The sequence below is a fragment of the Hippocampus guttulatus genome, chromosome 2, assembly GCF_054856545.1.
Source record: "Hippocampus guttulatus isolate MCC_2025c chromosome 2, RoL_Hgut_1.0, whole genome shotgun sequence".
Taxonomy (NCBI): Eukaryota; Metazoa; Chordata; class Actinopteri; order Syngnathiformes; family Syngnathidae; genus Hippocampus; species Hippocampus guttulatus.
The window spans coordinates 24,062,812-24,087,123 of NC_141262.1; the positions used below are offsets into that span (position 1 = coordinate 24,062,812).

General features: G+C 44.2%; 1 protein-coding gene across 1 annotated transcript in view; it reads right to left on the bottom strand.

Moving 5' to 3' along the window:
* Positions 1-24,312, bottom strand: part of LOC147209132 (adhesion G protein-coupled receptor L3) — a 132,067-nt gene that overhangs the window by 76,376 nt on the left and 31,379 nt on the right. Inside the window, exons 4-5 of the mRNA XM_086104769.1 lie at positions 10,907-11,089; positions 2,998-3,211 (exon numbers count right to left, since the gene is read on the bottom strand). Coding sequence (XP_085960895.1) covers positions 2,998-3,211; positions 10,907-10,961 — 269 coding nt within the window. The 5' untranslated portion in view covers positions 10,962-11,089. The remainder of the gene's footprint in view (positions 1-2,997; positions 3,212-10,906; positions 11,090-24,312) is intronic.

Here is a 24,312-nt window from a genome sequence, read left to right on the forward strand (position 1 = left end):
TTTATTACAGTAACTGAAACTATAGTTGAATAAACCGTTATTATTGACTTCTTAATATGGTTTCAGTCATAACGGCCCTCCAAGAGGAATGGTAAGTAAAATGTGGCCCGTGACAAAAATGAGTCTGACACTCCTGATATATTGTAAGACTCAGTTCAACCGGGTTTCATGCAATTATTCTATTATTTTTTAGTTTTGAAAGAACATGTCAGCACTGTAAAAGTGCCAATTCCTTCCATGATATAGCTCACCAATAATTAAAAAAAAACAAAAGATTCAATACGTGTCTCCATATACAGTCAAACCTCGGTTTTCGTCCATAATGCGTTCCCGAAAGCTGTTCGAAAACCGAATTGTTCGAAAACCGAAACCACGCTCTTTAAAAAAAAAAAGAAAATGTTATTGAACACGTCTGCTCACAATGGAAAGCGACACCAGGAAGCGTCACTTCCTCGTCTACCCGAGGAAGTAAAAAAACTCGAAATTTCTAGTCGAAAACCGAATTGGTCAAGAGCCGAGACGTTCGAAAATCGAGGTTTGACTGAAGTGGAATGAGTCGATTTGGTTTGATTTCATGCACTTGCATAGTTTAATTCCGAAAATTATACATTTATAAAAAGAGAGAGAGAGAGAGAGAGAGATACACACACATACGCTATCTATACACACACACACACACTGTCCTAACCATGCCGACTAGCGACAAGAGAGCGTGCGCTTAATTCAGCATACAGCACTCCATCCCACCGTACCTTGTCCGTCAGCACTTTGAAAGGACACAATTTGCTTGAAGGCAGCAATATTCAACATGTCCGAAGCAAACAGGGAGTGGGAGGGGCCTACACGTTGCGTTCCTTTATGCCGCGACCAGCACTTTTTCTCCGCTGCAGCGAGGAACAACCACGGTCCAGTGGCCGCGAAGGCCATTGACGGAATTAAGACTCATGAATAAGAATGCGGCGTGGGGTGACGGAGAGCTCTCCCGCTGTGCGATATCGACATGCACGCCCGCTCACAAAATAGCCTGGAATAATTAGCTCTCACAGGATAGCGGCAGAGGCCACTCTCGAAACCTTTGAGAGCGTGTGCGGAAGAAATAATGAGAAAATGCACGCCGCTGATTGAGGTAGGTGGTGTCGGTCTTAGCAAAGGCATTTATTGGTGAAATAGATCAATTTTTTTTGGGGGGGGGGGCAAGGCATGTGTATACATTGATTCCAGAAAACCTGTTTACAGCAGGAAAAATTCAACGATGAAGCGTGCAGAATTGCAATCGTCTTTTTTTTCCCGTGTACTGTAAATGCAATTGCAGCGATGCAACTAACTCTATCAGAATCCCTCCAGATAAACACAATCAAATCAGAATGATGGCGGAGAAGTCCATGAATAGTGAGCCGCATGGCCTAGTTTGAAGTAAAACATGCATTAGGAGTTGTTTAGAAGAACAGACCTGGAATCCGCTCCAAATTGCCGCTCGAAGCCAAAATAATAAACTTCCTGTTCAATGTCAGGCGTGTATCCTTCAGACGAAAAAAAAAAAAAATAAAGCTTTTTGGGTGAAAATTCAGTCCTTGGAGCCAGTTTCCCTGGGCAACGTAAAATCTGGTCGACATATCTGTCATGAGTAGACCACAAATAAAGACTGTTTGGCAAATTTCCCATACTGTTCCAACTGTAACGTTTATTTTGTGAATGCAAACACTTTGTTTTTCTTCTTTCTACCCACAATCTTGCTGCTGTCTACTGTAAATGTCCCCAGTGGAGGACAAATAAAGGATATCTTATCCTATCTTATCTTACATATAACAAAAAACTCCAATAAAGCTTGTGATATTTTTAGATGTATCCCTGAAGTCAGTTACTACTGTTAGGAGTATACCTACCAAAAAAATAAAAATAAAATTCTGGACCCATTTTGAAGATTGGTGTTTTATTAACGAAGTAATTTCTTGTTTTTAGCGGATTCACAACAGCCTAACTGGACGAAACTAGATGCCACATCAAATTGCTGGTGCAGTTTTCTGATGATGACATTTAGTGTTTGTTTGGAGATTTTCCAACGCTGATTTTTCTGCCAGCAAACTTATCAAAGTGTTGAGGAAGGAGCATGAACCCAGTCGCTTAAGGGCAGAAGCATCACGTGTGTGCTGTCAACTCCCCTGCCAATTAAACGCGGGCGGGCAGATGAAAAAGAAGAGGGGAAAAAAAAGTATTGATGGAGGCGCAGGGGATGAAAGAAAAGACGATCGAGTGCGAGGAAAGCAAATATCAGATGGAAGAAAAGGCAAAAAGAGACGAGTTGGCTCCCCGCATGATGACTAACCACCTGCGCCTGACTGAATTAGCTCTTTCTTTGACGCTCCATCCCAGAGTACATAGCTAGCCTTGTTAGCTTAGCTGGCTAAGCTTGACCTAACTCGGCGGAAACAGAATTGCATTCTACTGGAATGTTGCTTAGCTAGAAGCAAACAAAGGACAACTTCCTACCAACCAGGAGCACATAGATAGCCTTCCTATATTAGCCGTTAGCTTGCTAATGGTGAACAATCCATGAATAACACCAAATGTAACACACTGGTTCCCCATTTAGACCTAAGGTGTTGTATTAGCTGTTAGCTTGCTACATGGTTAACAATCCATGAATAACACCAAATGTAACACACTGGTTCCCCATTTAGACCTAAGGTGTTGTATTAGCCGTTAGCTTGTTACATGGTTAACAATCTATGAATAACACCAAATGTAACACACCTGTTCCCCATTTACACCTAAGGTGTTGTAATGATAATGAGTGGTATGACACTGGTTGACAAAAGGTCTATGATGGACATTTTCACTTTTTTGGACATTTCAGGTGTGTACTCATTTTTGTTGCCAGCAATTTGGACATTAAGGCCTGTGTGTTGTTATTTCTTCATCACCGTATGATACAAAATTGATCACATCAGGCGACCAATCAGTTCCGCAGTGGAGATTCCGAAGAAAAGGCGCTTTTACCTTTGCGACATGATCTTGTAGGCGTCCGGCAGGTAGCATCTGGTGTTCTCCATCTGCGCCGGGTCGGCATCGCAGATCTTGTCGTCAGTGCGCCCGTAGTTGGCGCTCTCGATCATGATGACGTCGGTGCCCGGGCAGCGCAGCTCTATGGGGTAGCCTTCGCACGACAGCTCCCGACGCACCACCGCCATGGGGATGGGTGCGCGGCTGAAGGCTGCGGGGATGAACAAAAAGATATGGTGAAGCAGCATGTGGCTCAGCCCGTCCTCCCTGTTCCAAGTTCCCGAAGTGGACAAGTGACATTGTGCAAAGGGTTTCATTAGCAACGCTTGTCTTCACGCATGCACACACTTACGCTTAGGAGGTGCTCATTAGGGTGTCATTTCATTTTGTTTTAGTCATCATTCCCAAAAGGCAGCAAAGTGCTGCCGCCATTGGAAACATAGTGGTTCAACAATAATTGGATTCATTTGGTGTTGGGAGGGGAGAAGAGGGGGGGAGGTGATGAAAGCCTTCAATTATTTGACGTGAATTTAAGACACCAATCCGAGTTGTTGTTTTTTTGTTTTTGTTTTTGTTTTTTGAGAAAGAAAAAAAAGTGATGAACATTTTTAAAATGTGAAAATATTAGAGGCACCTCTGAGTATAATGCTGTAATCTTGTACAGTTTTTGGATGGGACTGCATTCTACACTAAACAACCAGAATATTAGAAGCTTCTCTGAGTATCACGCAAAGAAATGTTCTATTATTGCAAAGGCTGAATTTTGGATCATTGTGTAATGATTCCAAAACTTTTTCACTGAACCACATTTGGTCCATCTCCTGTGGCAAAATAACCATCCATCCATCCATTTTCTAATCGGCTTCTCCTCACAAGGGTCGCGGGCATGCTGGAGCCTATCCCAGCTGTTTTCAGGCAGTAGGCGAATGGTTGCTAGCCAATCGCACACATAGACGAACAACCATCCGCGCTCACATGCACATGTAGGGATAATTTAGAGTGTCCCAGTAACCTGCTACACATCTTTTTGGAAAGTGGGAGGGAACCGGAGTACTGTTCTCCCCACGCAGGCATGGGGAGAACATGCAAACTCCACACAGGAAGTCCAGAGCCAGATTTCAACCCTGCACCTCTGCACTGTGAGGCCAACACGCTAACCGGCCGACCACCGGGCCACCCTGGCAAAACAACCCAAATATTTAATGTTCCTTGCTAGTACGGGGAACTTTTATTTATTTTTTCGGGCCATTTAAGTATTTTTAAAGTCCTCCAAGACTTTTCTATAATATTTCTGCTTTAGAACTCTGTGTCCCCCCCCCAAAAAAAAAAAACACCATAAAGCAGCGCAGCTCTCCAGCTCTGCAAGTTTGAAAATCAGAACACTTCATAATCCCAACACGATCATTAAAAAAACATCAGAGCAGGAGGCTGTCAACATTGGCACCATCAGCGGCACTCCCCCGGTGACGACGGTAGATGTCAACGATTACCCGGTTAGTCAGCAGCTGTCGTGTAATTGCATCTGTGATGGATGGGCCTGATGCGCAAGGACACATCAACTAGTAGTGACGCTTCACCTCGATTGGCAGGACTCCTCAGGTGCCAGAAACGAAATGGTGTACCTCTCCCCAAATAACCTCTCCGAAGGGGAACCTTTGATTTCTTTGGTAAAGATCGAGGGCTGATTCTGAGCTACGTAACCCAGAAACTCAGTGGAACTAACAATGACATTTAAAAGACCATCATTAGTAATAAAATAATGGGTCTTGTACTTCATTTGGCTGATCGACGCCACGAAAGAGACATAAGCCACGGACTCAAGGCTGTCTTAAATTCTTGGGCAGCCTGCTACCAAAACAACATCTGCTATCTCGACCTTCCCCTGATGAAAGTATGCACGGAAGCTAGTCCCCCACCATCACCCCCTCCTTCATACATTCCCTTGTTTCACCGTCTTCATTGTTTATGTCTTGTGACCTGTTGTAACTGTCATATGCTTGTGCGGGAGTTTTTTGCCTCACTCAAACTATCCTCAAAATGAGGGTAGTTCGAGCGTGGTTTTTTTCTCCCCCTCTCCCTCCCTTGTGGTTTCTTTCTGACTTCCGGGTTGAGTGAACGCTGGCGCGTTTTGGCTGCCGCGTTTTGGCTGCTGCTGCTCAACCCGTGTTGTTTGGTGTTTTTTGTTATTGTAAAGTGTCCTTGGGTGTCTTGAAAGGCGCTTATAAATAAAATGTATTATTATTATTATTATTTTGTCTCTCATGGAAATGTGTCCTGAAGACGTTAAGGTCAGCCATCATCTGGATCTCTAAAATTGAAAGTTCTGCATGAAGATATGTGACTGTAAAAAGCCATGTAAATATTACCGCGGTAATCACCTGCATACTCCCATTCCAGCATTCACATTGCCCGCAACATGGTGCCCAAACAATGTCTATTATGAGAGTACAACATTGGTGTCAAAGAAGTTATGTTGATGTGATACATCGTGACTTAGAGACGTGCTTTGAATGCTGGGGAGGAGCTAAATTTTAGTTTTTGCTAAAGACATTCTCACAACTTTCCAGAATATGGTCGACAGGGCCTATGTGCGTGTGTGTGTGCGTGTGTGTGTGTGTGTGTGTGTGTGTGTGTGTGTGTGTGTGTGTCCACATTGGAACAACTTCATTGAATTAATGGAAGAAAGATGGAAGACAAAGGCAGGGGGAAGACAGGGGAGCTGATTCGACACGTCAACCGTCCAGACGGGTGCCGCCCCCACGGCAAGTGATTCATCGGATTCGATTAGACCAATGGGAGCCCGTCACACCCACTTGCTGGTTTGTGGCATTATTAATCGAAGTAGCCCATTTGCAAGAGTACTTTGAAAGAAGGGGGTCTTTGAATCGTACGCTTTTTCAATAATGCATGAGGGATTATTTATCTCCAAGTGAGAAATAGTTCAGGCAAATTGTTCTCCCAAGTAAATGATGTTTACATTTGGCCTCGAGCAACACGACTCTCAAAGGCTTTTACGCCGAGCAGAAAATTAACCAGCAAGTGAAGTGTCAAAAAGAAAGCATGGAAATACCACAGACCATGATCGCACAATAATAACATTATTATTTCTCCAAAGCCGCTGTCCACACAATTTGTTGTGATTAGAATCGTTTGAATGCTTTTACATACTTGGCTATCATTGGACAGCAATGATATCAATGCTGGATATTTGATTATGTATCGCCACAGATGATACAATATTATGTGTGGGTTAGAAATAGATATCAGACTTGATATTTTATCAGATTTTTTTTTATTTTATTTATTTTATTTTACCGACCTTAAGATGTACATATTTGAGGGGAAATTGATACTGTGGTGGGCCAAGTATCTTATATTTGGTTTTCTTTGGACAGCAACAATACTTGGCACTGTACTAAAACTGATGACGCAATGCTACGGGCGAATGGGTATGGGTACTTTTGGTATTTGACAGATATAAGACAACTTTCCAAAACGACTTTCAGTGGATGATATTTCAGAACGAACATTTTACAAAGCACCATAAAAGACAATGATACAATACTAGGGCTGGAAATATTGATATTGCGATGTTAATATATCCATCCATCCATCCGTTTTTCGATCCGCTTATCCTTACAACAGATCCTGAACAGAGTCGCTGGGAGGTACTGGAGCCTATCCCAGCCGTCTTCGGGCAGTAGGCGGGGGACACCCCGAACCGGTTGCCAGCCAATCGCAGGGCATACAGAGACGAACAACCATCCGTGGATACACTCACACCTACGGACAATTTAGAGCGTTCAATCAGCCTGTCATGCATGTTTTTGGAATGTGGGAGGAAACCGGAGTACCCGGAGAAAACCCACACAGGCCCAGGGAGAACATCCAAACTCCACACGGGATCGAATCCACAACCTCTGCACTGTGAGGTTGACGCGCTAACCACTGGACCACCGGGCCGCCCGCGATGTTAATAAATCCGAAACAAATACGATACAATGGCTGAGACATTTCTCAGTCTCCTGAAATAATATTTTCAGTCACCACCCATACTGTCCAAAACACAGGATAGAAATGTGGCGACGCTGATGAGGAGAAAAGTTGCAAATATCACAAATCGGGTAGGTCCGCACACTGTGAGAAACGCCCGCCTGGTAGCGCTCGCATTTCCGCCCGCGGCGCTGCCGCTTGACCTCACCGTTGATACCCGTCCTCATTAAACACCGCTGGGGCCGATACCCGGCGGCAGGAGCGATTTAAATGGCATCACTCAGTGCTTTCTCAGCGGCAAGGAGATGCTAATTCATTTATCCGGGAAGATATATACACGAGGCGCCTATAAAACACGCAGGTGTTTAACCCCACCCTGCCACCCGCCACGCTGCTGTCAATCAACACGCGAGGCGAGCGACTTCTGACAGCAATTTGGCGATGTAACGCGGTGACAACAGATGCCGCGGGCCGCGAGGGCCATTTTTCCCCACTCCAAATATCAAGCCGGTATTGATTTTGCATCCATTACAGAAGGGCATAAAAACAGAAGGGATTTGTGGGTGGCGTGCCAAATGGAGATGTGATTGGTAAGTTGGATTTTCATGTACAAGACTGTATTCCTCAAATTGTGCCGTAAAGGATTGATGATCTCGATCATGGGGTCATCAGGTAGGTCAAGGCTTGGTCATGAGCGGGTTAATCGTGTCTGTGGGTATGCGGTGCTTGGGGATTGTCATTGTTCACACATGGACATTAATAAGATAACACATTCAAACACCGTTGCATACCAAAACAGCAGTACCGACTATAAATCACTCGCAGGTTAAAATCTTTATTGGCATTGACTTGCGGTTTTAGATTTTTATTTGTCGGGAGCCCTCAGGGCTGCGGGTGGGAGGCGGGGCAAATCCATAATGGTAATCCCCCAAAATATTTTCTAAGTGTGAGTCACCGAAGGGATCAATTGAAGTAGGCGCGGGATTAAAGTGAATTCCCGTCAAGAAGGGAGCGTCCTCCAAGTGACACCTCTTCAAGGGCAAACTGTCAGTGGCTGTACGAGCCCAGACATTTTCCCCTCTGCCGCTTTGCGTGGCCTTGCCGTGACATTTATTATATCAGCATGAGGATTTTAGCATATGATGAATCTATCCTGGCGTGGATGAATTACACGCCTGTCGCGGCAATATTTTCTAAAATACTGTCATTAGATGCTCGGCGATGGCTTCATTCCGCGCGATGGAGAGAAGTACCGGAGCGCATTTTGGGCGCTCAATAGCATCGCCGTGAATGGCTGTCTCTCAGTATTGACAAAATATGATGTGATACACGACAGTGTGATCGGCTGTTTCTCAGCACTGGCAGTTCATGTGAAAGTTTGTCTTTTTGTCACATTGGATGCTTGATAAATACGTAATTAATATTAGGGCTAATGGTTGTCTCGAGTCATTCTCAAAGTTTACATTTTTGAGATGCAATTCCATTCGCGTCTTTGAGCGCTCGCTGTACAATTTTGATGTTCAATTGCATTCATCCGAAGTGTGTCATGGTTAATGACGTTCACCTTGTCTTCTAGAACACACACTCATTTATTCCCCGCCCCCTTTTTGAAGACAAGAATTGTCTTTAAAAAAAGGCCAAAAAAAAATCACTGAATTGTCTCAGTATTCTCACAGGGCACATCTGACTCTGAATAACATTAGTGAGTGAGAAAGCTGCTCTCTCAGCAATTTTTTTTTTTTAGGCACATTAGAATGTCTCGGTTTTGACAGTTAGCTTCAATGGCTGCGTCTTAGCGTTCTCACAATATGGAGTGCTTTTCTCACCCAATAGCATTAGCGTGGCTGCTTGTCTTTGAGCATTCTCCAAATGCATTTTTAACACGACTGCATGAGCACTAATGCTCATCTCTCAGCACTTCCACAATCCATTTCTGAGGCACACTACCATTTTTATGAGTGACCGTCTCGCAGGTGTCTCAACACTGCCACAGCATTCTCACGGTTTTTGTTTTCCCTACTGCTACCGCATTTAGGTGCAAATATAATGTGGCGTTGCCTCTGCTGCAAGGAGTTGCAGTGCTTTTTTTTTTTTAGGCTCAACGCCGTGAGAGTGAATTGTTGTAATCATGAACAAGATATTTACAAATACTCAAGATGAATAGTGAGAATGTTTGTCTCCAAGTATTCGCGATGAATGTGGATGCTCCTCTCTCTCAGACATTTTTGACGCTCAACAGCTTCGCGAGAACGCTTGTTTATCTGCATTCACAATCCGTGTGAATCGTCATCTCCCGGCATTCCCAATATGCCATACGCTTGTTTCTCAGCGTTCGCAAAATGTATCTTTTAAGGCATAAAAGTGTGCATTTATCGCTGCATTCCCAACTAGTGCGGATTCTTGCCTCTCAGGGGTCACCCGATACGTTTGACATTCAATGGCTGGAGTGAAAATTCGTCTCTCAGCATTCTCACAATATATTTTTGAGGTACACAACCATTTTAAGTATGTTTGTGGATCCTCATTTCACAATTGCTGTGAATGGTTGTCCCTCAGCATTCATATGATTCATGTCAACATGTTTTGAGACAAAACCCGAAGTGTGAATGAGTGTCTCGCTGTCTCGCAGCGCCAATGGTTGTTTCTCAGCATTCTCCCCCAATGATTGTAGCATAATACCATCACCTTTCTCGTGTCCATTTTTTTTCTAGAGATTCATGTGAATGAGTGACTCTCTGCAGCCACAATTAGTGTGAACGCTCACCCCTCAGCATTACAATTTTGACACCCAATATTGGCACACGGGTTTTTATCACAGAAACCAAGAGGGGGTGCTCATAATTGGAGGACGCGATCCATTTACGACCGATTCCCGTCTCTGAGTGTGCCATGCGGAATTAGGCGGAAAGAATATCAAATCCATCCCAGGCCCTTTCACATGCGCAGGAACACATGATTAATGCGCATGCTGTTTGCCGCATTGATGTTTCTATTGTTATTCACTGTGACCAAAAACAATGGCAGGGGGGAGCGGTGGGCGGGAGGGCTTGGATGCTTCAGTTCTGTGCTTCAACCTGGTGACAATTGTTTTTTTTTAAATGTTTTTTCTCTCGTCCCTGTCTGACTTATCCTGCTGGCCTCAACCCTAAACCCGTAACCCTAACCTATACACGTCCGTTCTTGCATACAAAAGGAGGACTAGCGATCCCAAAGTAGGCCAGCATTCTCAGGTGCAGAGCTCTCAGGGGAGGTGGAGGAATGAAATACTGTCTTCAGCGGAACATCTGCTCTATCATGACAATACACATACAGTACTTGTCTCTCAGCGTTACGAAAAAATACATTTTGAGGGTTGTGTTGTTGTGATGCAAAGTTTGAGATGTGTCTCAGAACTGTATTGAAACGATCCATTTTCAAACAACCGCAGCATAGGTGTTCACGTTTTTCCTCTCAGCAGTCAAGTTCGATTTTCTGCGTTCAAATGACAGCAAGATTGCTGGTCTCTCAGCATTCAGGCAACACATTTTTTGGGATGTAGAATAATAGTGGGAAAGCCTCTCAGAACACAGTCAGATGAGACCAGAATGTTTTCTTCGATTTCTTGTTCATTTTAATGTCCGCTGCCACTACAAGGGTATCAAGTGACTTAGTGACACAAAAAAAAACCCCAGAATGCCCAAAGGCATGTTTGGCAGTACATAGACATTAATGAAAGAACTTCATGTTTTTGGTCCTTTGAAAATGTCTCAATCAGCTCTTAAATTCAACTCTTAAACAGTGTGGTTTTTTTTTTTTTTTGGTCAATATATTGCACCCAACAATGGACACAAGACGAAACAACGGTGGTCTCATTTTTTTTTCCCATGGCTAAATTTTGCCTCGAAGCATTCAAACAGTACGGATTGGAACATACCCAGAGCGGCTGGAGCAAAGAGGCTGGCGAGGACTAGCAGGCGTGCGGTCCACATGGCCTCCCCCTCGTACCGCCCGCTGCTAACGTTGGAGTTCAGCACTCAGGCCTTCAGGTCAGAAAGCGGAGCGATGGGGGCGCTCTTTGGTGCTACTTGCACCGCTCCCCGCTGATGTCCGAACCCTCCTGGGGAGAAAAAAAATACAAATGCAAGTTGAAATGGATTGTTTGTATCCGCAACAGACGGATTAGCGTTATGTTATGGTTTGCACTGACAGAGAGGGCTACGTTTTGCTAAGGGTTTAGAGTACGGTTTATGTTGAGGGTTGCGATGGAGTTCAGTGTTCGGTTAGGTCAAAGGGCAATACCCTCGCATCCTAAACCTAACATGAAACCCTTTTTGTCCGGTGCTGGATCAAATTTAGGGTTGGGGTTAGGTTACGGTGTAGCGTTAGCCTGAGGTGTTGTTTTGTTTAGGGTTGGGTGTAAGTGTTATGTTAGTTTACTTTAATTTGAATTTCGAGTTAGTTTTTGGTGGTTAGGGTGACGGTTCAGAAAGAGGTATGAGATTGATGAATGTAAACGTTGTGGTTGAGAGTTAGGGTGTTATGATTGTGGCATGACGGGGTTTAGCGTAAAAAAAGATTCACAAAGCGGTTTAATGCATCCTTTGAATTCCAGTGAACTCTTGACATACACTACATGTGAATTTTCCATATTTATAGCATGAGGTTGATGGTCTATAATCTGATGAGCTCACCCCCCTTTAGTGGCATTATCGCATGATCTCCAATGATTGGGACTTCTCTGATCCAAACGCAGAAGCGATCTGCTTCAAAGACATAATCCCCGCAAAGTGATGCAAAGGGCCGCACACTCAATCCCACCGTATTGAAGAGAGTATTTTCCCAAAGATGGAGGCTTCATATTAGCCCATGGGTAATGGGTTCACTAGCCCCGCCCCCTGTGCTCGATATACTCGAGACATGTCTGGGCAATGATTGCGCTGGCACATAACTATTTTATAATCCTAATCCCGACTATGACATAATCTGAGATTAGTGTAATCAGATTGTTTATGCAGGAGATAATAAAGGGTTTATGAAGAGGGCAGCTATCATGAATCCAAGGTGCAGCGCTTAAACCTGCAATGGTTTGACCTTTGGAAGAGGCACTTGATCAAGGCTTTCTGCAACTCCATTTCAGCAACAGCGGGGAATAGCCGGTTCGGGTTGGGATTAGTGGTTTTAGTGGTTCGTGGAAGAGAATTTCAGGTTCGGGGTCAGTGTTTAAAGACTGGGTTTAGGGTGGAGGTTTTGGATATCGAGTTAGTGTCAAGGTTTAGGGGAGAGTGGAAAAGAGTTGGGGTATTGGGTAAACCGCCCCATAAAGACACCAGGCTATAGCGCAAATCTTTGTTGACAGAAATGTTGAAATTGAATATTTATTCTCCACATTTTTACAGGATTGGAAAACGGTAAGAATATTTGTGTCATGTTTGTCCTCCTACAGAAATCATATTAAAACAAAAAATATATCCCCTCCCACCCCCCATTCTTTTCCCATTTTCAAACATTTTTGAAAAAGCTCAAGGGAGCCACTGGGGCGGCGCTCAAGAGCCGCATGGGGCTCCACAGCCGCAGGTTGCCGAATTTAGAGATAGGATTAAGATAAGGTATATTGGGTGGAGGGTTAGGTTAAGGGTATACAGTAGGTTGAGGATATGTGTTCTGGGGATTGGAATCTTGTCCTTTTCGGATATCAAGTATATGCAGTTTAATGCAGACTATCCGCTGAGAAATGCCACTTGAAGAAGACTCGACTATAACAGCATTTAATTTGCTCCCTAAATAAATGAAAACAAGTACGGGAAGTGGCACCAGCCGCCGAGTGAGAACATCATAAAATATATATTTATGAGAACCGCTTTGGAGGAGGTTTAAAAAAAAAAAGTCGAGAAAAAAAACAAACAAGATAGTAGTCCAGCTATGCCAACATGTCTTGTATTCCAGAAGGAGTCTCGTGTGATCCATTACGGCACTGACGTTTCAAGGGTACCTCTAGTGAGGGAGATTTAAGATAACTCCCTTAGATACTTTGGCCAATGTTTAGCGAGTCCACTGATGACTCTTCTCAGCAACATCAAGGAGACCACATTACCACAACACACGATTGGAAAAGTCATTTTCATCTGTTTTCCTGACATTTATTGCTATTAAACAGTGCACATTTGGCCTTCCCATTCCTTCTGGTATGTACAAACCACCGCGTTCAGGTATTTAACGGTCAAAAGAAGAGATTCGGTCACTTCGATGGACCAAGTGAAACCTGACGAGTTCAGGTCAGACCAGATGATCGCACTGAGCGCCTCAGATTTGTCAGGTTAACACATGGCAACCCAACACTGGCTAATTGCTCGAGAACTGAGTAAAATTGGCTTTGCTCGTTGCTCCAGCAGCACCACAAATGAGACATTCCTACCCTTGACTATGAATTTGCTGTGCAACAGGGCAAATCCGGCATTCAACTTTAAAAATGGATTTTAAACAAAGCCTGGTGAGTCATTTTATTTATTTATTTTGCTTTCAAGCGCCATAAGAGCTGGCTACTCAACAAAGCAGTCAATGAAGAAGAAAAAAATAATCCCCCCTCCAAAAAGATGTCAGAAATGTTTCACATACCTTTTGCCTATATTTCTCGTATTGAAATACACAACTCCAATTTTACATGTTGGCCACCGCTCTCTGAGTGTGACACAAATGTTCCGTGGACAAAAGAGAGCTTTCATTCCCAGAGAAGCCACGCTACAAACATACCAAAGCCCAGACGTGTTACCTCAATCCTCAGCGATATCTGAAGGGGTCACTTACTCGCGCGCACACACACACATGTGCATATTTTGGTCTTCCGAGTCACACCCTCCTAACATATTGTAATGAAGTGGGATTGCATTCCGATGACCGCGTCCTTATCTTGGATGGGCATGGGCAATCGTAGGAGCGAGGCTGGCCATGTGCATTTATGCAAATGAGGTGTGTAATGAAAGGTTCATCTGTGGCAGCGTTCTTATAGGTTTTGATTGATGAGCACGCGCCAAGGGAAATCTTCAGCGCTCTGTGATTAAAACCAAGACGGTCAGATATGAGATTTGGGAAGCGGGGGGGGGGGGGGGGGGGATAGTAGAGGACACAACATTCAAACTCATCTTATTTTGCACACACATAAAAAAAAAAGGAAAATGGTTACCAAATGATTTGATGTTGAAAAAAAAAAAATGCGCCCGGCGTGCAAAGATGCGGGTGTATTTGTCACCTTTTTGCAAGCCATAGAAATAGGAATTATTCCTTTCCTGGGAACCATTTCACTCCATTTTAAACTCGGTAATACACACAGAAGATCAATTCTAAAGTGAATTTAGTAAAATGGGTCATAAGAAACATTTGGGGGCTTCTGGGGAGTGTATCAATTACGCGGCGTTTTCCAGTATTGACAGCAGGGCTCACTGTTTACTGTATTGCAAAAGATTATATTTTACGGTAACATACTTAGCCGTTAGCATCTGGTCAGCTGTTAACTTCCTGTCACATTGCGTGGTGGTGGAGGACCCCAAAAAGCAGGCAAAAGGGAGGATCAGGGTGTACTTGACAAATTGTATTAAAACAGAGAGAAAACTAAATCCAAAACAAAGAAAGTCCAAAGTATCAAACAAAAATCATGACTGAAGCTAAAACATAACAGTGACCGAAACATGACTGAAACAAACCTGACAGCAGCAAACAAGCAAACAATGACCCGACACCGAGTGGTTGTGCCAGGAGTCCTTTTAAAGCAATAATTGCATAACAACCAACAGGTGTGCAGCTGCAGCGAGAGCCTTTCAGTGCCACCTGTTGGTCACAAACAGAATCATGACACTTCCACCACTATCAATTACAATCAAAGACCTTTTGCTTTATCTTGAAAAGTTTACCACCAGGCTTTCATTCTTAGGGCGATACAGAGCACAAAAATAGGCAAATAGGACTGAATGGATGAAGGGTTTTTTTTTTCCCGTGGTAAAGAGGTGAAGGTTGAATGTATTGCAAAGCTGAAGATGAATAGTGACATCCCTGAAGCTTGACAACGTGCGCGGCAAGGCATCCAGTCGCACAATTGGCTCCCCGCGAGGGACCCCAACGTAGCCAGCCACGTACAGACAGATAATAGCGCTAACTTTAGCCCGCGCGCTCGCCGACTGGTACACGATCAGCCTCTTGAGTGTGACTGATGGCTCGGCTTAAGTAATGGGACGGCCCGAAGCCACCCCCGCAACCCAACCCTCCCCTCCTGAGCACAACTTGATTCATGAGAGGAAATGACATGTATAAAATGACAAGATGCACAGCGGGGATTATCGCACAGCTGATTGGCTCAAGGTGGACCTAGTTACCACGGCAACACGCCATTGGTCGGGCACCAGAGCAAATTGGCATGTTCTGTCCACAACGGAGGCGTTCGGGTTTGTTCTGATCGTAAAAACCCTTGTGACCTCAACACGTATGGATTTTACCGTCAATATATTGCAGAGCCGTTGTGCCGACGCGAGCGTTTTTTACGCGGATGGGGTCGGCGGCATTGCCGGGGTCGTTGGGATGATGGATGATCGGCCTGGCAAAACATGACCGAACCTTTGTCGGCACGACTGTCATGTAATTCTTGAGGCACGGTAAGGTCCGTCAGCAAGGAGCCCGCTTGAAACGTCACTCGTTCAAACGCCGTTGCTGAAACTGGGATAAATGTGACTTTTTTGCATTGCGGCAGAGTCACTTAGACCGCTCGCAATCCGACAAGTCTACACCAAAACACTGCCCACTAAAAAATTCATGTGGTACCACTAAAATAGTTTCTTGCCATGGTTTTCGTTATGCTCAGGCACGGGGTGAATTCAGTCTTTTCTCCATAGCTCCAGAGTCCCTTTAATGGACCACTTCAAACCTGACAAGCAAGTCTATATGATAATCCTTGCCCGCCCGCTTAAAAGCTTTGTATGGTAGGAACTGAGCATTGTCATTCTGACTTTTTTTCGTTGCGCCAGCGTTACTAGCTGGACCAATTGAAAGCTGACAAGCAAGTCTCGACTACAAGACTGCCTCCCGTAAGTTTCTTCAAATACAAACAAGGCAGCTTTACCGAGTTATCGCTCACCTCTGGAACAGGCTGAATTTCCCAGTGGCTCCAAAGTGACTTAGATGCAACAGAAGGCTCTTTTGCTCTTTCCAAAGTTAAGGTTCACACTTCTTTCTTTTGTAGGCTTACTTGTATTTGACTACAGGTCTCAATTTCCTCCTGACTAACACCACATGCATAATTTTCCACTTCATTCCCAGTCAGATTTAAGGAGGAGGAGAAAAAAAAACGAGACACAAACACACAAATATGCCCCGCACACACACACGCGCGCGCACACAAACATCAATTTCAGCTCGGCGTCCGCATCCTCACTCCACCAATGTCAATAGCACTGATCCCAACAGCGCGTTGCATTTCAATATCATTATCTGATGCCGTGCACAAAATCTAATGAAATCTTGAAAACAGGAATTGCACAGTGTCCTCGGCGAGGCGATACACTCAATGCAGAAGTGATTACCACGTTAATACCACCTTCCATCTGCTCTCTGGGACTTTTTTTGGAGGCCTTCAAAACAACAAAATAAACAAGAACAGAGAAGATTCATTTCAATGGCATTTCCCAAACATTTTAAGCCACGCACCCTTCCAACGGCCCGGACGGAGACGCATACCCCGTTAAAGCAGAGCTTATTGGGAGTCTCACGGCTGCAGTTGAGGAAAACAGAGGTGACACACCACCTCTCCCCGACAACTCGGAAACAACGTCAAAACAAAGCATCTTCAGAATCAATGTTGCATTTTAGACAAAATTCTAAAAATTAAAAAAAAACACACACACACAGCAGTTTGGGAATCCGTAATCTCGTGAGTCAAGGTGAGGAAAAATTCAGATGTTTTTCCCAAAATTTTAACGCATTCAATGCTGTGGCCATTCATATTTACACTAGATTCCAAGTATCGACTGCATCTGATGTATAAATTTGTCACGTACGTTCCTCAGTGCTGAAGAGGGCCTCGCCCAGCTTGTCGATGAAAATTCAGGTTGGTAAACCACTCCAATGGCAAACAGATGCCTGTAGATGGCGGCATTGGATGGCTTTGGATTTGAGATCAGCACAGCTTTTGAGTCGAAGAGAAACCTTCGCCGCGCGATCTCAGCTTGTCACGTCAATTACGATGGAAAGAAATGCCCGCATGTTAGAAGTCAGACAACTTCAAGTAACTTACACATGAGCCGGTTACTTATGGTATGAACAGAGTATGTTTCGCGATAGGTGATCGAAAGTGTGTATTGCTCACTCTGTGTTTCTTTCGTTGTCTATCTGTAAATAAATTATGTTGTCATCATAAACCCTTTCTCTGTCTTGTTTTTGTCTTACAATTTGAGGTGTCACGAAAGTGGTTTTGATGAGACCAAGCGTTGTTCTACTGCTGATCACTAAAGAACAGAAAAATATGTTTTCCAGTAGGTTTTGGCAGGTTTGGCACTTATATTGTCACACAACAAAAGGATGGATCACTTTCTTTGATTTCTCCAGTGCCTTCAACACCATCCAGCCCAACCTGCTGGGGGACAAGCTGCAGTACGCCGGAGTGGACCACCACCTCATGTCATGGATTACAGATTATCTCACAAACCAGTACATGAGGGCACAGGGCTGTGAGTCGGACAGGCTTCTCTGCAGCACCGGGGCACCGCAGGGGACTGTCCTGGGTTCATTCCTGTTTACGCTCTACACCTCGGACTTCAGCTACGTCACTCCAACCTGCCACCTTCAGAAGTTCTCAGGTGACTCCGCGATCGTCGGCCGCATGACGGATGTAGATGATCGGGAGTACAGGGGACTGACGGAGGACTTCATGGACTTGTGCCTGCAGAACCACCTCCAGATCAACCCCTGGAAAACTAAGGACTTGGTTGTCCATCCATCCATTTTTCAAACCGCTTAATCCTCACTAGGGTCGCGGGGGTGCCGGAGCCCATCCCAGCCATCTTCGGGCAGTAAGCAGGGGACACCTTGAACCGGTTGCCAGCCAATCGCAGGGCACACAGAGACGAACAACCATGCACACTCACACTCACACCTAGGGACAATTTTTAGCGCGTTCAATCAGCCTGCCATGCATGTTTTTGGAACGTGGGAGGAAACCGGAGTACCCGGAGAAAACCCACGCAGGCCCGGGGAGAACATGCAAACTCCACACAGAATTGAACCCGGTACCTCTGCACTGTGAAGTCGACGTGCTAACCACTGGACTACCGGGCCCCGGAGTTGGTTGTGGATACTATAATTTATATTTATTCATATACTTTTGTTCTTCTACTTCTCCCTTTCATAATTTTGCTGCTGTGAATTGTGAATTTCTCCATTGTGAGACAAATAAAGGTTTTCTTATCTTATCTTATTATACTCTGTGGGTCTTGAAAGACCAGCCAGAATGCTCTAAAACGGCTGGCAACATGTGGAACTCTGCTGTCGGTGAATGAATCATGAAAGAGGTTCCCACACCACAATTTGTTTAACTTTTCAGATGAACCTTCTGCAATCTCGTGGCTCTGGGTGAACTAAAAAGAGATGACGCAAAAATAAATCAACTGAGGCCTTCCTGATTGCTAACACTTTTCCCAAAGGCCCTCCTTCAGAACATGCAACAGATAATCGTCTTTAATGGAGGGGTGGGTGGGTTCCCCAAGCCACAGGGAGGAGGCATCCGCCAAGCATGCGAGCGTCGAGTGCTCGCCGTCATCAGGCAGTCCTCAGACGAGAAGTGAATGGAGTTTGATTGGTCTGGGCAAACATCCTCACGGGGTACAAAGAGAGCAACAGACGCCTCTCTTGTCGAGGCAAATGCTCTCAGGGCTTCAAGAACAAAAAGAATCATCGCCGCCGGTCTCGAGGTGCCTGATCCTAGCCAGACCTCAAATAGCCGATGATAGATGGCTTTGCTCCTTGAATCCCGAGCAAGTCTTTTTTTTTTTTTTTTTTTAATACCGCTGTCAACCAGTGACTTCTATTTACTGTAAGCAGGACAGAGCAGGATTTTTTTCAGGTTTTTTTTTTGCACAGCACATTTATTTACTCATAGCAGCAGTTTAATTAGAGAAAATTGATATTTATTTATTTAGTTATACATGCAAGGAAGATGTGTCAAGAATTCATTTCTATGTTTTATGTACTTTTTTTTTTTTTACTATAATTTATTTTTGGGAGTGTTTCTTGTGCCAGAATCCAAGAAAAGAAGTCGAGGGCATACCTTTTACGTGAGGGATATGTTAATTCATCCAATCATATTTTAAAATTGAGGGACATCAGCATTTTGATGTATTTAGTTCATAAAGTTAGTTTATTCGCTTATTGTATGCCATTCTTTTCATTGGAGAAAACGGCCTAACCACTGTATGTATTTATTTGATTTTTTTTAAACTTAAATCAATTGTTTCATGGAGGAGGAAGAATGGTTCAAAGTCAACGAAATATGAAGTAATGTAGTAATTTGTCCGGTTAAATATTTGATGTGTTTTGAACATTCATTAAGTTCATCAAATTGATTTATTTTAGAGTTGGGTCCAGATTTAAATCAATTGAAAAGAATGACTGAAATGAAAGAAATAAAATCATATCTCAATCATTTATTTCATGGCTGAAATGTTAGATGTTGATTAATGAATTTTTTTTTGTGGTAAAATGTAACGACTTATGTGAATGAATATCCACTGCAATGACTTGACTATTTGTTAAAAAAAATAAAAATAAAATAAAACAACACTCCACAGAGAAGCCTTGGTAAAAGCACTTCTCCTGCGCAGTAATCGAAAGCCGCACTGGCCCCAGGCTCAAAGAGAGAGCCGAATTAGGCCCTTCTGTTACAGTCGCTGCCATTAAAAATGCACAACATGGATTGGAGTAAAGGATTTGGATTGATACAAACGAGGGCTGAGGGATTCGACCGTAAAGAAGAAGAAATGTAATCTTGCCCATGAGGGGGATATATACGGCGCACCACAGCACATTCTATTCCACGCCGAGTGGCGCCATCACCAACGCAGTACTCGGTCCAACTCCCTAATTGTACTCCGGTGCCGTCCTACTCGTCCACTTGTTCCACAAACAACTGTTGGGCCCACTCGAAGCGAGGGAGGCGCTAATGGCCTTAAACCTCTCAGAAAGGCGCAGGCGTTCATTACAGTGAGAGTGTCGCCAAATCGATCAATCAACAAAAGCAATTTCTACAGGAATTGCATGTGAATGTCGTCGGGCTGAAGCTAAACTGAGAAGCTGTGTAATTAATGAATGAAACGTAATTATGGAAAATGTTGTCATGCGGGCCCAAGCAGGCCCTTCGGTCAATGTTACTCACGCGGACAAATTCATTGGTTCATGTTTATCTATTCGACAGTTGTTGCCAACCCCCCAGCATATCTTCACTCACTACTCACCGTGCATACCACCGCCACTGTACCACAAAGGTGCAACAAAATGGAACAGACACGACCCATCCAAGAGACAAGAGAACATGGAACAGGAATCCACCAGGTCACTTTTTACAGAACCCCGTTTGTGCAAAGGAAAGGAAAGAGACGAAAGCGGAGGAGGGGGGAAAAAAACTAGCCCCAGACTAAGCTCCTGTAAAGGGAGCACAGTATGGATTATGTATTATTAATGAATTATGTAACTACTGTGTGCCACGCTCTACAGTTTGTTTTCAGTATTTGCATTTGTTTTGATTTTTGCTTTGTTTAATTCCGCTGTGTGCCGCCAGGTCGTCGTGAGACTCCTTTCTTAATTTGGCTTTGCTGGAATAATAAAGGTTCAATAAATAAATGTTAAAAATGTCCTAGTCCTACGAGCTTCCCGGTAGTCTTTTGTTCTTCAGCTCTGACGTGCAGTCATCCCAGCGATAAATTGACTCAAAACAAGTTCCCCAATTGATGCCGCTTGGGTCCCCGCTCCCCCGACGGCTGTGACCCATCACTCATTTTCCAATCTCGTTGCGGGAGGATCCATCACACTTGATGGCGCCGCTCAACTTTGGAGATGGTAACAGACCTTTAGCGGGATGGGCTTTAATTCATCCCTTAATGAGACGTGGCTATCATTATTCTCGTGGAGAGAGGCTTTTGGGGGTTTTTTTCAAATTGTCCGCCGACAAGTCGCCAAAGTATCGATTCTGAATTTGTCTCTACAGTTCCTTCCACTCCCAGTGGACATATTTGCCTGGCAATATGAGTGCCATCGGTGATGCCTTTGCGCAGATGATGTTATTCTACTCACCAGCCTGAGGAGTCAGCTGAGTGTGTTGGATGTCCATCAGAGAAACCCCGCCCCGCCACCGCCCCCACCAACTCCCCCCGCCCGTGTCCAAACCAACTGGTCCCGGGAATTTAGTGCCAGTAGCTTGATGAGACAGGGTCTCTGTGCTGAGACTTTGGCACCCGTGAATAAGTGTGTCATCCCCTTTCCAAATTGTTTCATTTCTTTGTCGTCCTCAAAATAGAAAAAAAACTGTGCCTGAATGCAGTTTTGCTGAGCGAGATGTCAATCTCAACTCAACTGTATTTCTTGAGCACTTTAAAACAACCACCGCTGTATACAAAGTGCTGTGAATGGAGCAAATATATATATATATACTGTATATATATATATATATATATATACTGTATATACAACACTAAACAATAATAACGAAGACAGTAGAAAGCATAAAAACAGTAAAAATAAAAATCAAGTCTGAGTCATGCTGAGTCCAAAGCCAAAAAATACAAATGAGTTTTGAGACGGGTTTTAAAGATGGGCAGCGAGTGGCGTTGCTGAACGCTCAATTGGAGGTCAATCCAAAGAGAGGGACCAATAACGGAAAAGGCTGGGTCCCCTCTGAGCCTCCGTTTAGTTCTTGGTACCTCTAATAATGTCTGGTCCGCAGACCTGAGGTGGGCAGATGTGGAGGGTCGGAGGAGCTCAGTGAGGTAAGGTGTAGCAAGGCCATTTAAAGATTTGAAAACAAATAATGGGATCTTAAAAAGAACTCTAAAATGCATCGGGAGCCAGTGAATGGATGCCAGAGCTGCAATTATGTGCTCCCTCTTACGAGTACCAGTCAAGAGGCGAGCAGCAGCATTGTGGACCAACTGGAGACGCTTAATGGAGGATTGGCTGACTCCAAAGAAAAGTGCATTAGAGTAATCCAGCCGGGATGTGACAAAGGCATGAATTACTGTTTCAAAGTGCTCATGAGAAAGGAGAGGTTTTACTTTAGCCAGCTGCCTTAGATGAAAGAAGCTGGATTTAACAACGGCACCATCTCTATATCTCGATATCTATCTTGAGTAGAAATCTCAAGAAGCGACACGGAAAGTCTGCAACTTTGAAGCAGTTTTTACCTTCAAAATTCAGAGGATCACAGTAAAAAAATCAATCCATGCATGTTTTGACCCAGGGTCTGGTCACCGGGGCAACAATCTAAGCAGAGAAGCCCAGACCCCCCATGGCCATTTCATCCAGCTCCCGGCGCATGTTTGGTTTAAGCGAGAAGCCAAGAACAACATCGGGGCATTCTGTGCATTCTTGGTTTATGTGTACTTTTGGAACAGTACTTGTGCAGCGACTGATGACATTTCAGAAGGTAACAAGGATATAAGAACGGACACAAATACCAATTGAGAAATATTCATAGCCTCTCTTGTGTGTCCTGTGTCATCCCCGAGTCTCCCCCCAGTGGGACACTCCTGCAAAACTTCGCCAGGGAGGCCTCCAGAGGCATCCTAACCAGATGCCAGCGCCACCTGATCCAGCTCCTCTCGATGCGGAGGAGCAGCAGCTGTACTCTGAGTCCCTCCCAGAGGACATCGATTCTCACACTATCACGAAGGGAGAGCCAGGACAAAACTCATTTCGACCACTTGTATCCGAGATGTTGTTCATTCAGTCACGACCCAAAAGCTTGTGATTATAGGTGAGGGGCGGGGACGTAAATCGACCGACAACACAAGAGTTTCGCCTTTTGGCTCAGCTCCCTCGTCACCATGACGGAGTCCAATGCAGAGTCCAAATGACTGCAGATGCTATATCGACCCTTCTGTCAATGTCCCTGACCCTAACCGGCATTCAGGAAAAAAAAAGATTCCACAGCATTCTTGCACATTGGACGTGTCCTGTAATTTATGTGATTACTACTCTCGTCAAGTTGTTCATGATTACTTTACTATTGTGCAGCGTGACAGTTTGATCGCACAATGGAAATAAACAGAATGAGAGGCAGCAAGGTAGGTACAGTACTTCTCTTTTGGCCTGACCTGTACTAGAAAGAAGCAAGGAGGAGTTGTCACTCAAATTTCAAGGGCTTGGTCGCCACGGAAGCCAGTTTTGCACTTTTCAAAGCGGGAAACCGGAGGATTGTTTGGCATTGTGTCATACCGCAACCGGATATGTTGGACATTGTTCCATTGGGAAATCCGCCGAGGTGGCTGGAATCACCGGCGGCGATTATGAAAAAAAAACAGATTAACGGCGACACATTTCTGTGGACACACCTGAATGGTCGGGGAGCAGTTTTATGCGCCTCTCCCTTCGGGAAATGTCTGCTTTTGGACTTTGAAAGCCTATTTCACTCTGCCGGAGGCAAAACATTGCAGTCGAGCTGATTCGAGTTTAGGCGAAGATTTCAAAACTTATTTACTGATCTTAGCTTGTGGAAGGATGGATATTTTAGTTTTTTTCCTTCCACAAAAATTGATAATGCCGCATTTTGATTGACAGTGCATGGTCATAAGGTCCCATTATGGTAATCGCAGCGGCTGTACAGCTGAACCTCAATAGAGCAGCAGACTCAAATTAATATGTGCACTCCTCTATTGCTTTTTCAGTGAAAAAACATTTGTTTTATCATTGCACTGGATGACACTCTCCACACACAGAAGCCATTTGAATACCGCGGCACAAGCGTCGACTTTCTGAGACGAGCGATAGCGACGAGACTGAACGATTCGCCACGTCAAATCCAGTCCAGTTCATCTGAACTTTAATGAATTCTACCAGTCGTCGAGCAGTCGTACACAATAAAGTTTTCTCTTGTTTTATGCGCGGGCCGAAGTATGTCTATTTAGTTAAAAGGCCGCCTGCAATTTTTCAGACAGATGCGACGGCTTTGAATAAATTATGTAAACTTTTTTTTTTGTCCTTGTGCCAAACAGTGCATCTACTGAATAATAATGACGACTGCAACAGCAGATGCAAAATATCAAGCGCGCAGGCCGAGCGGCATTCAGGAATGACTGACAAAAAAGCTGATTATTATAAAAA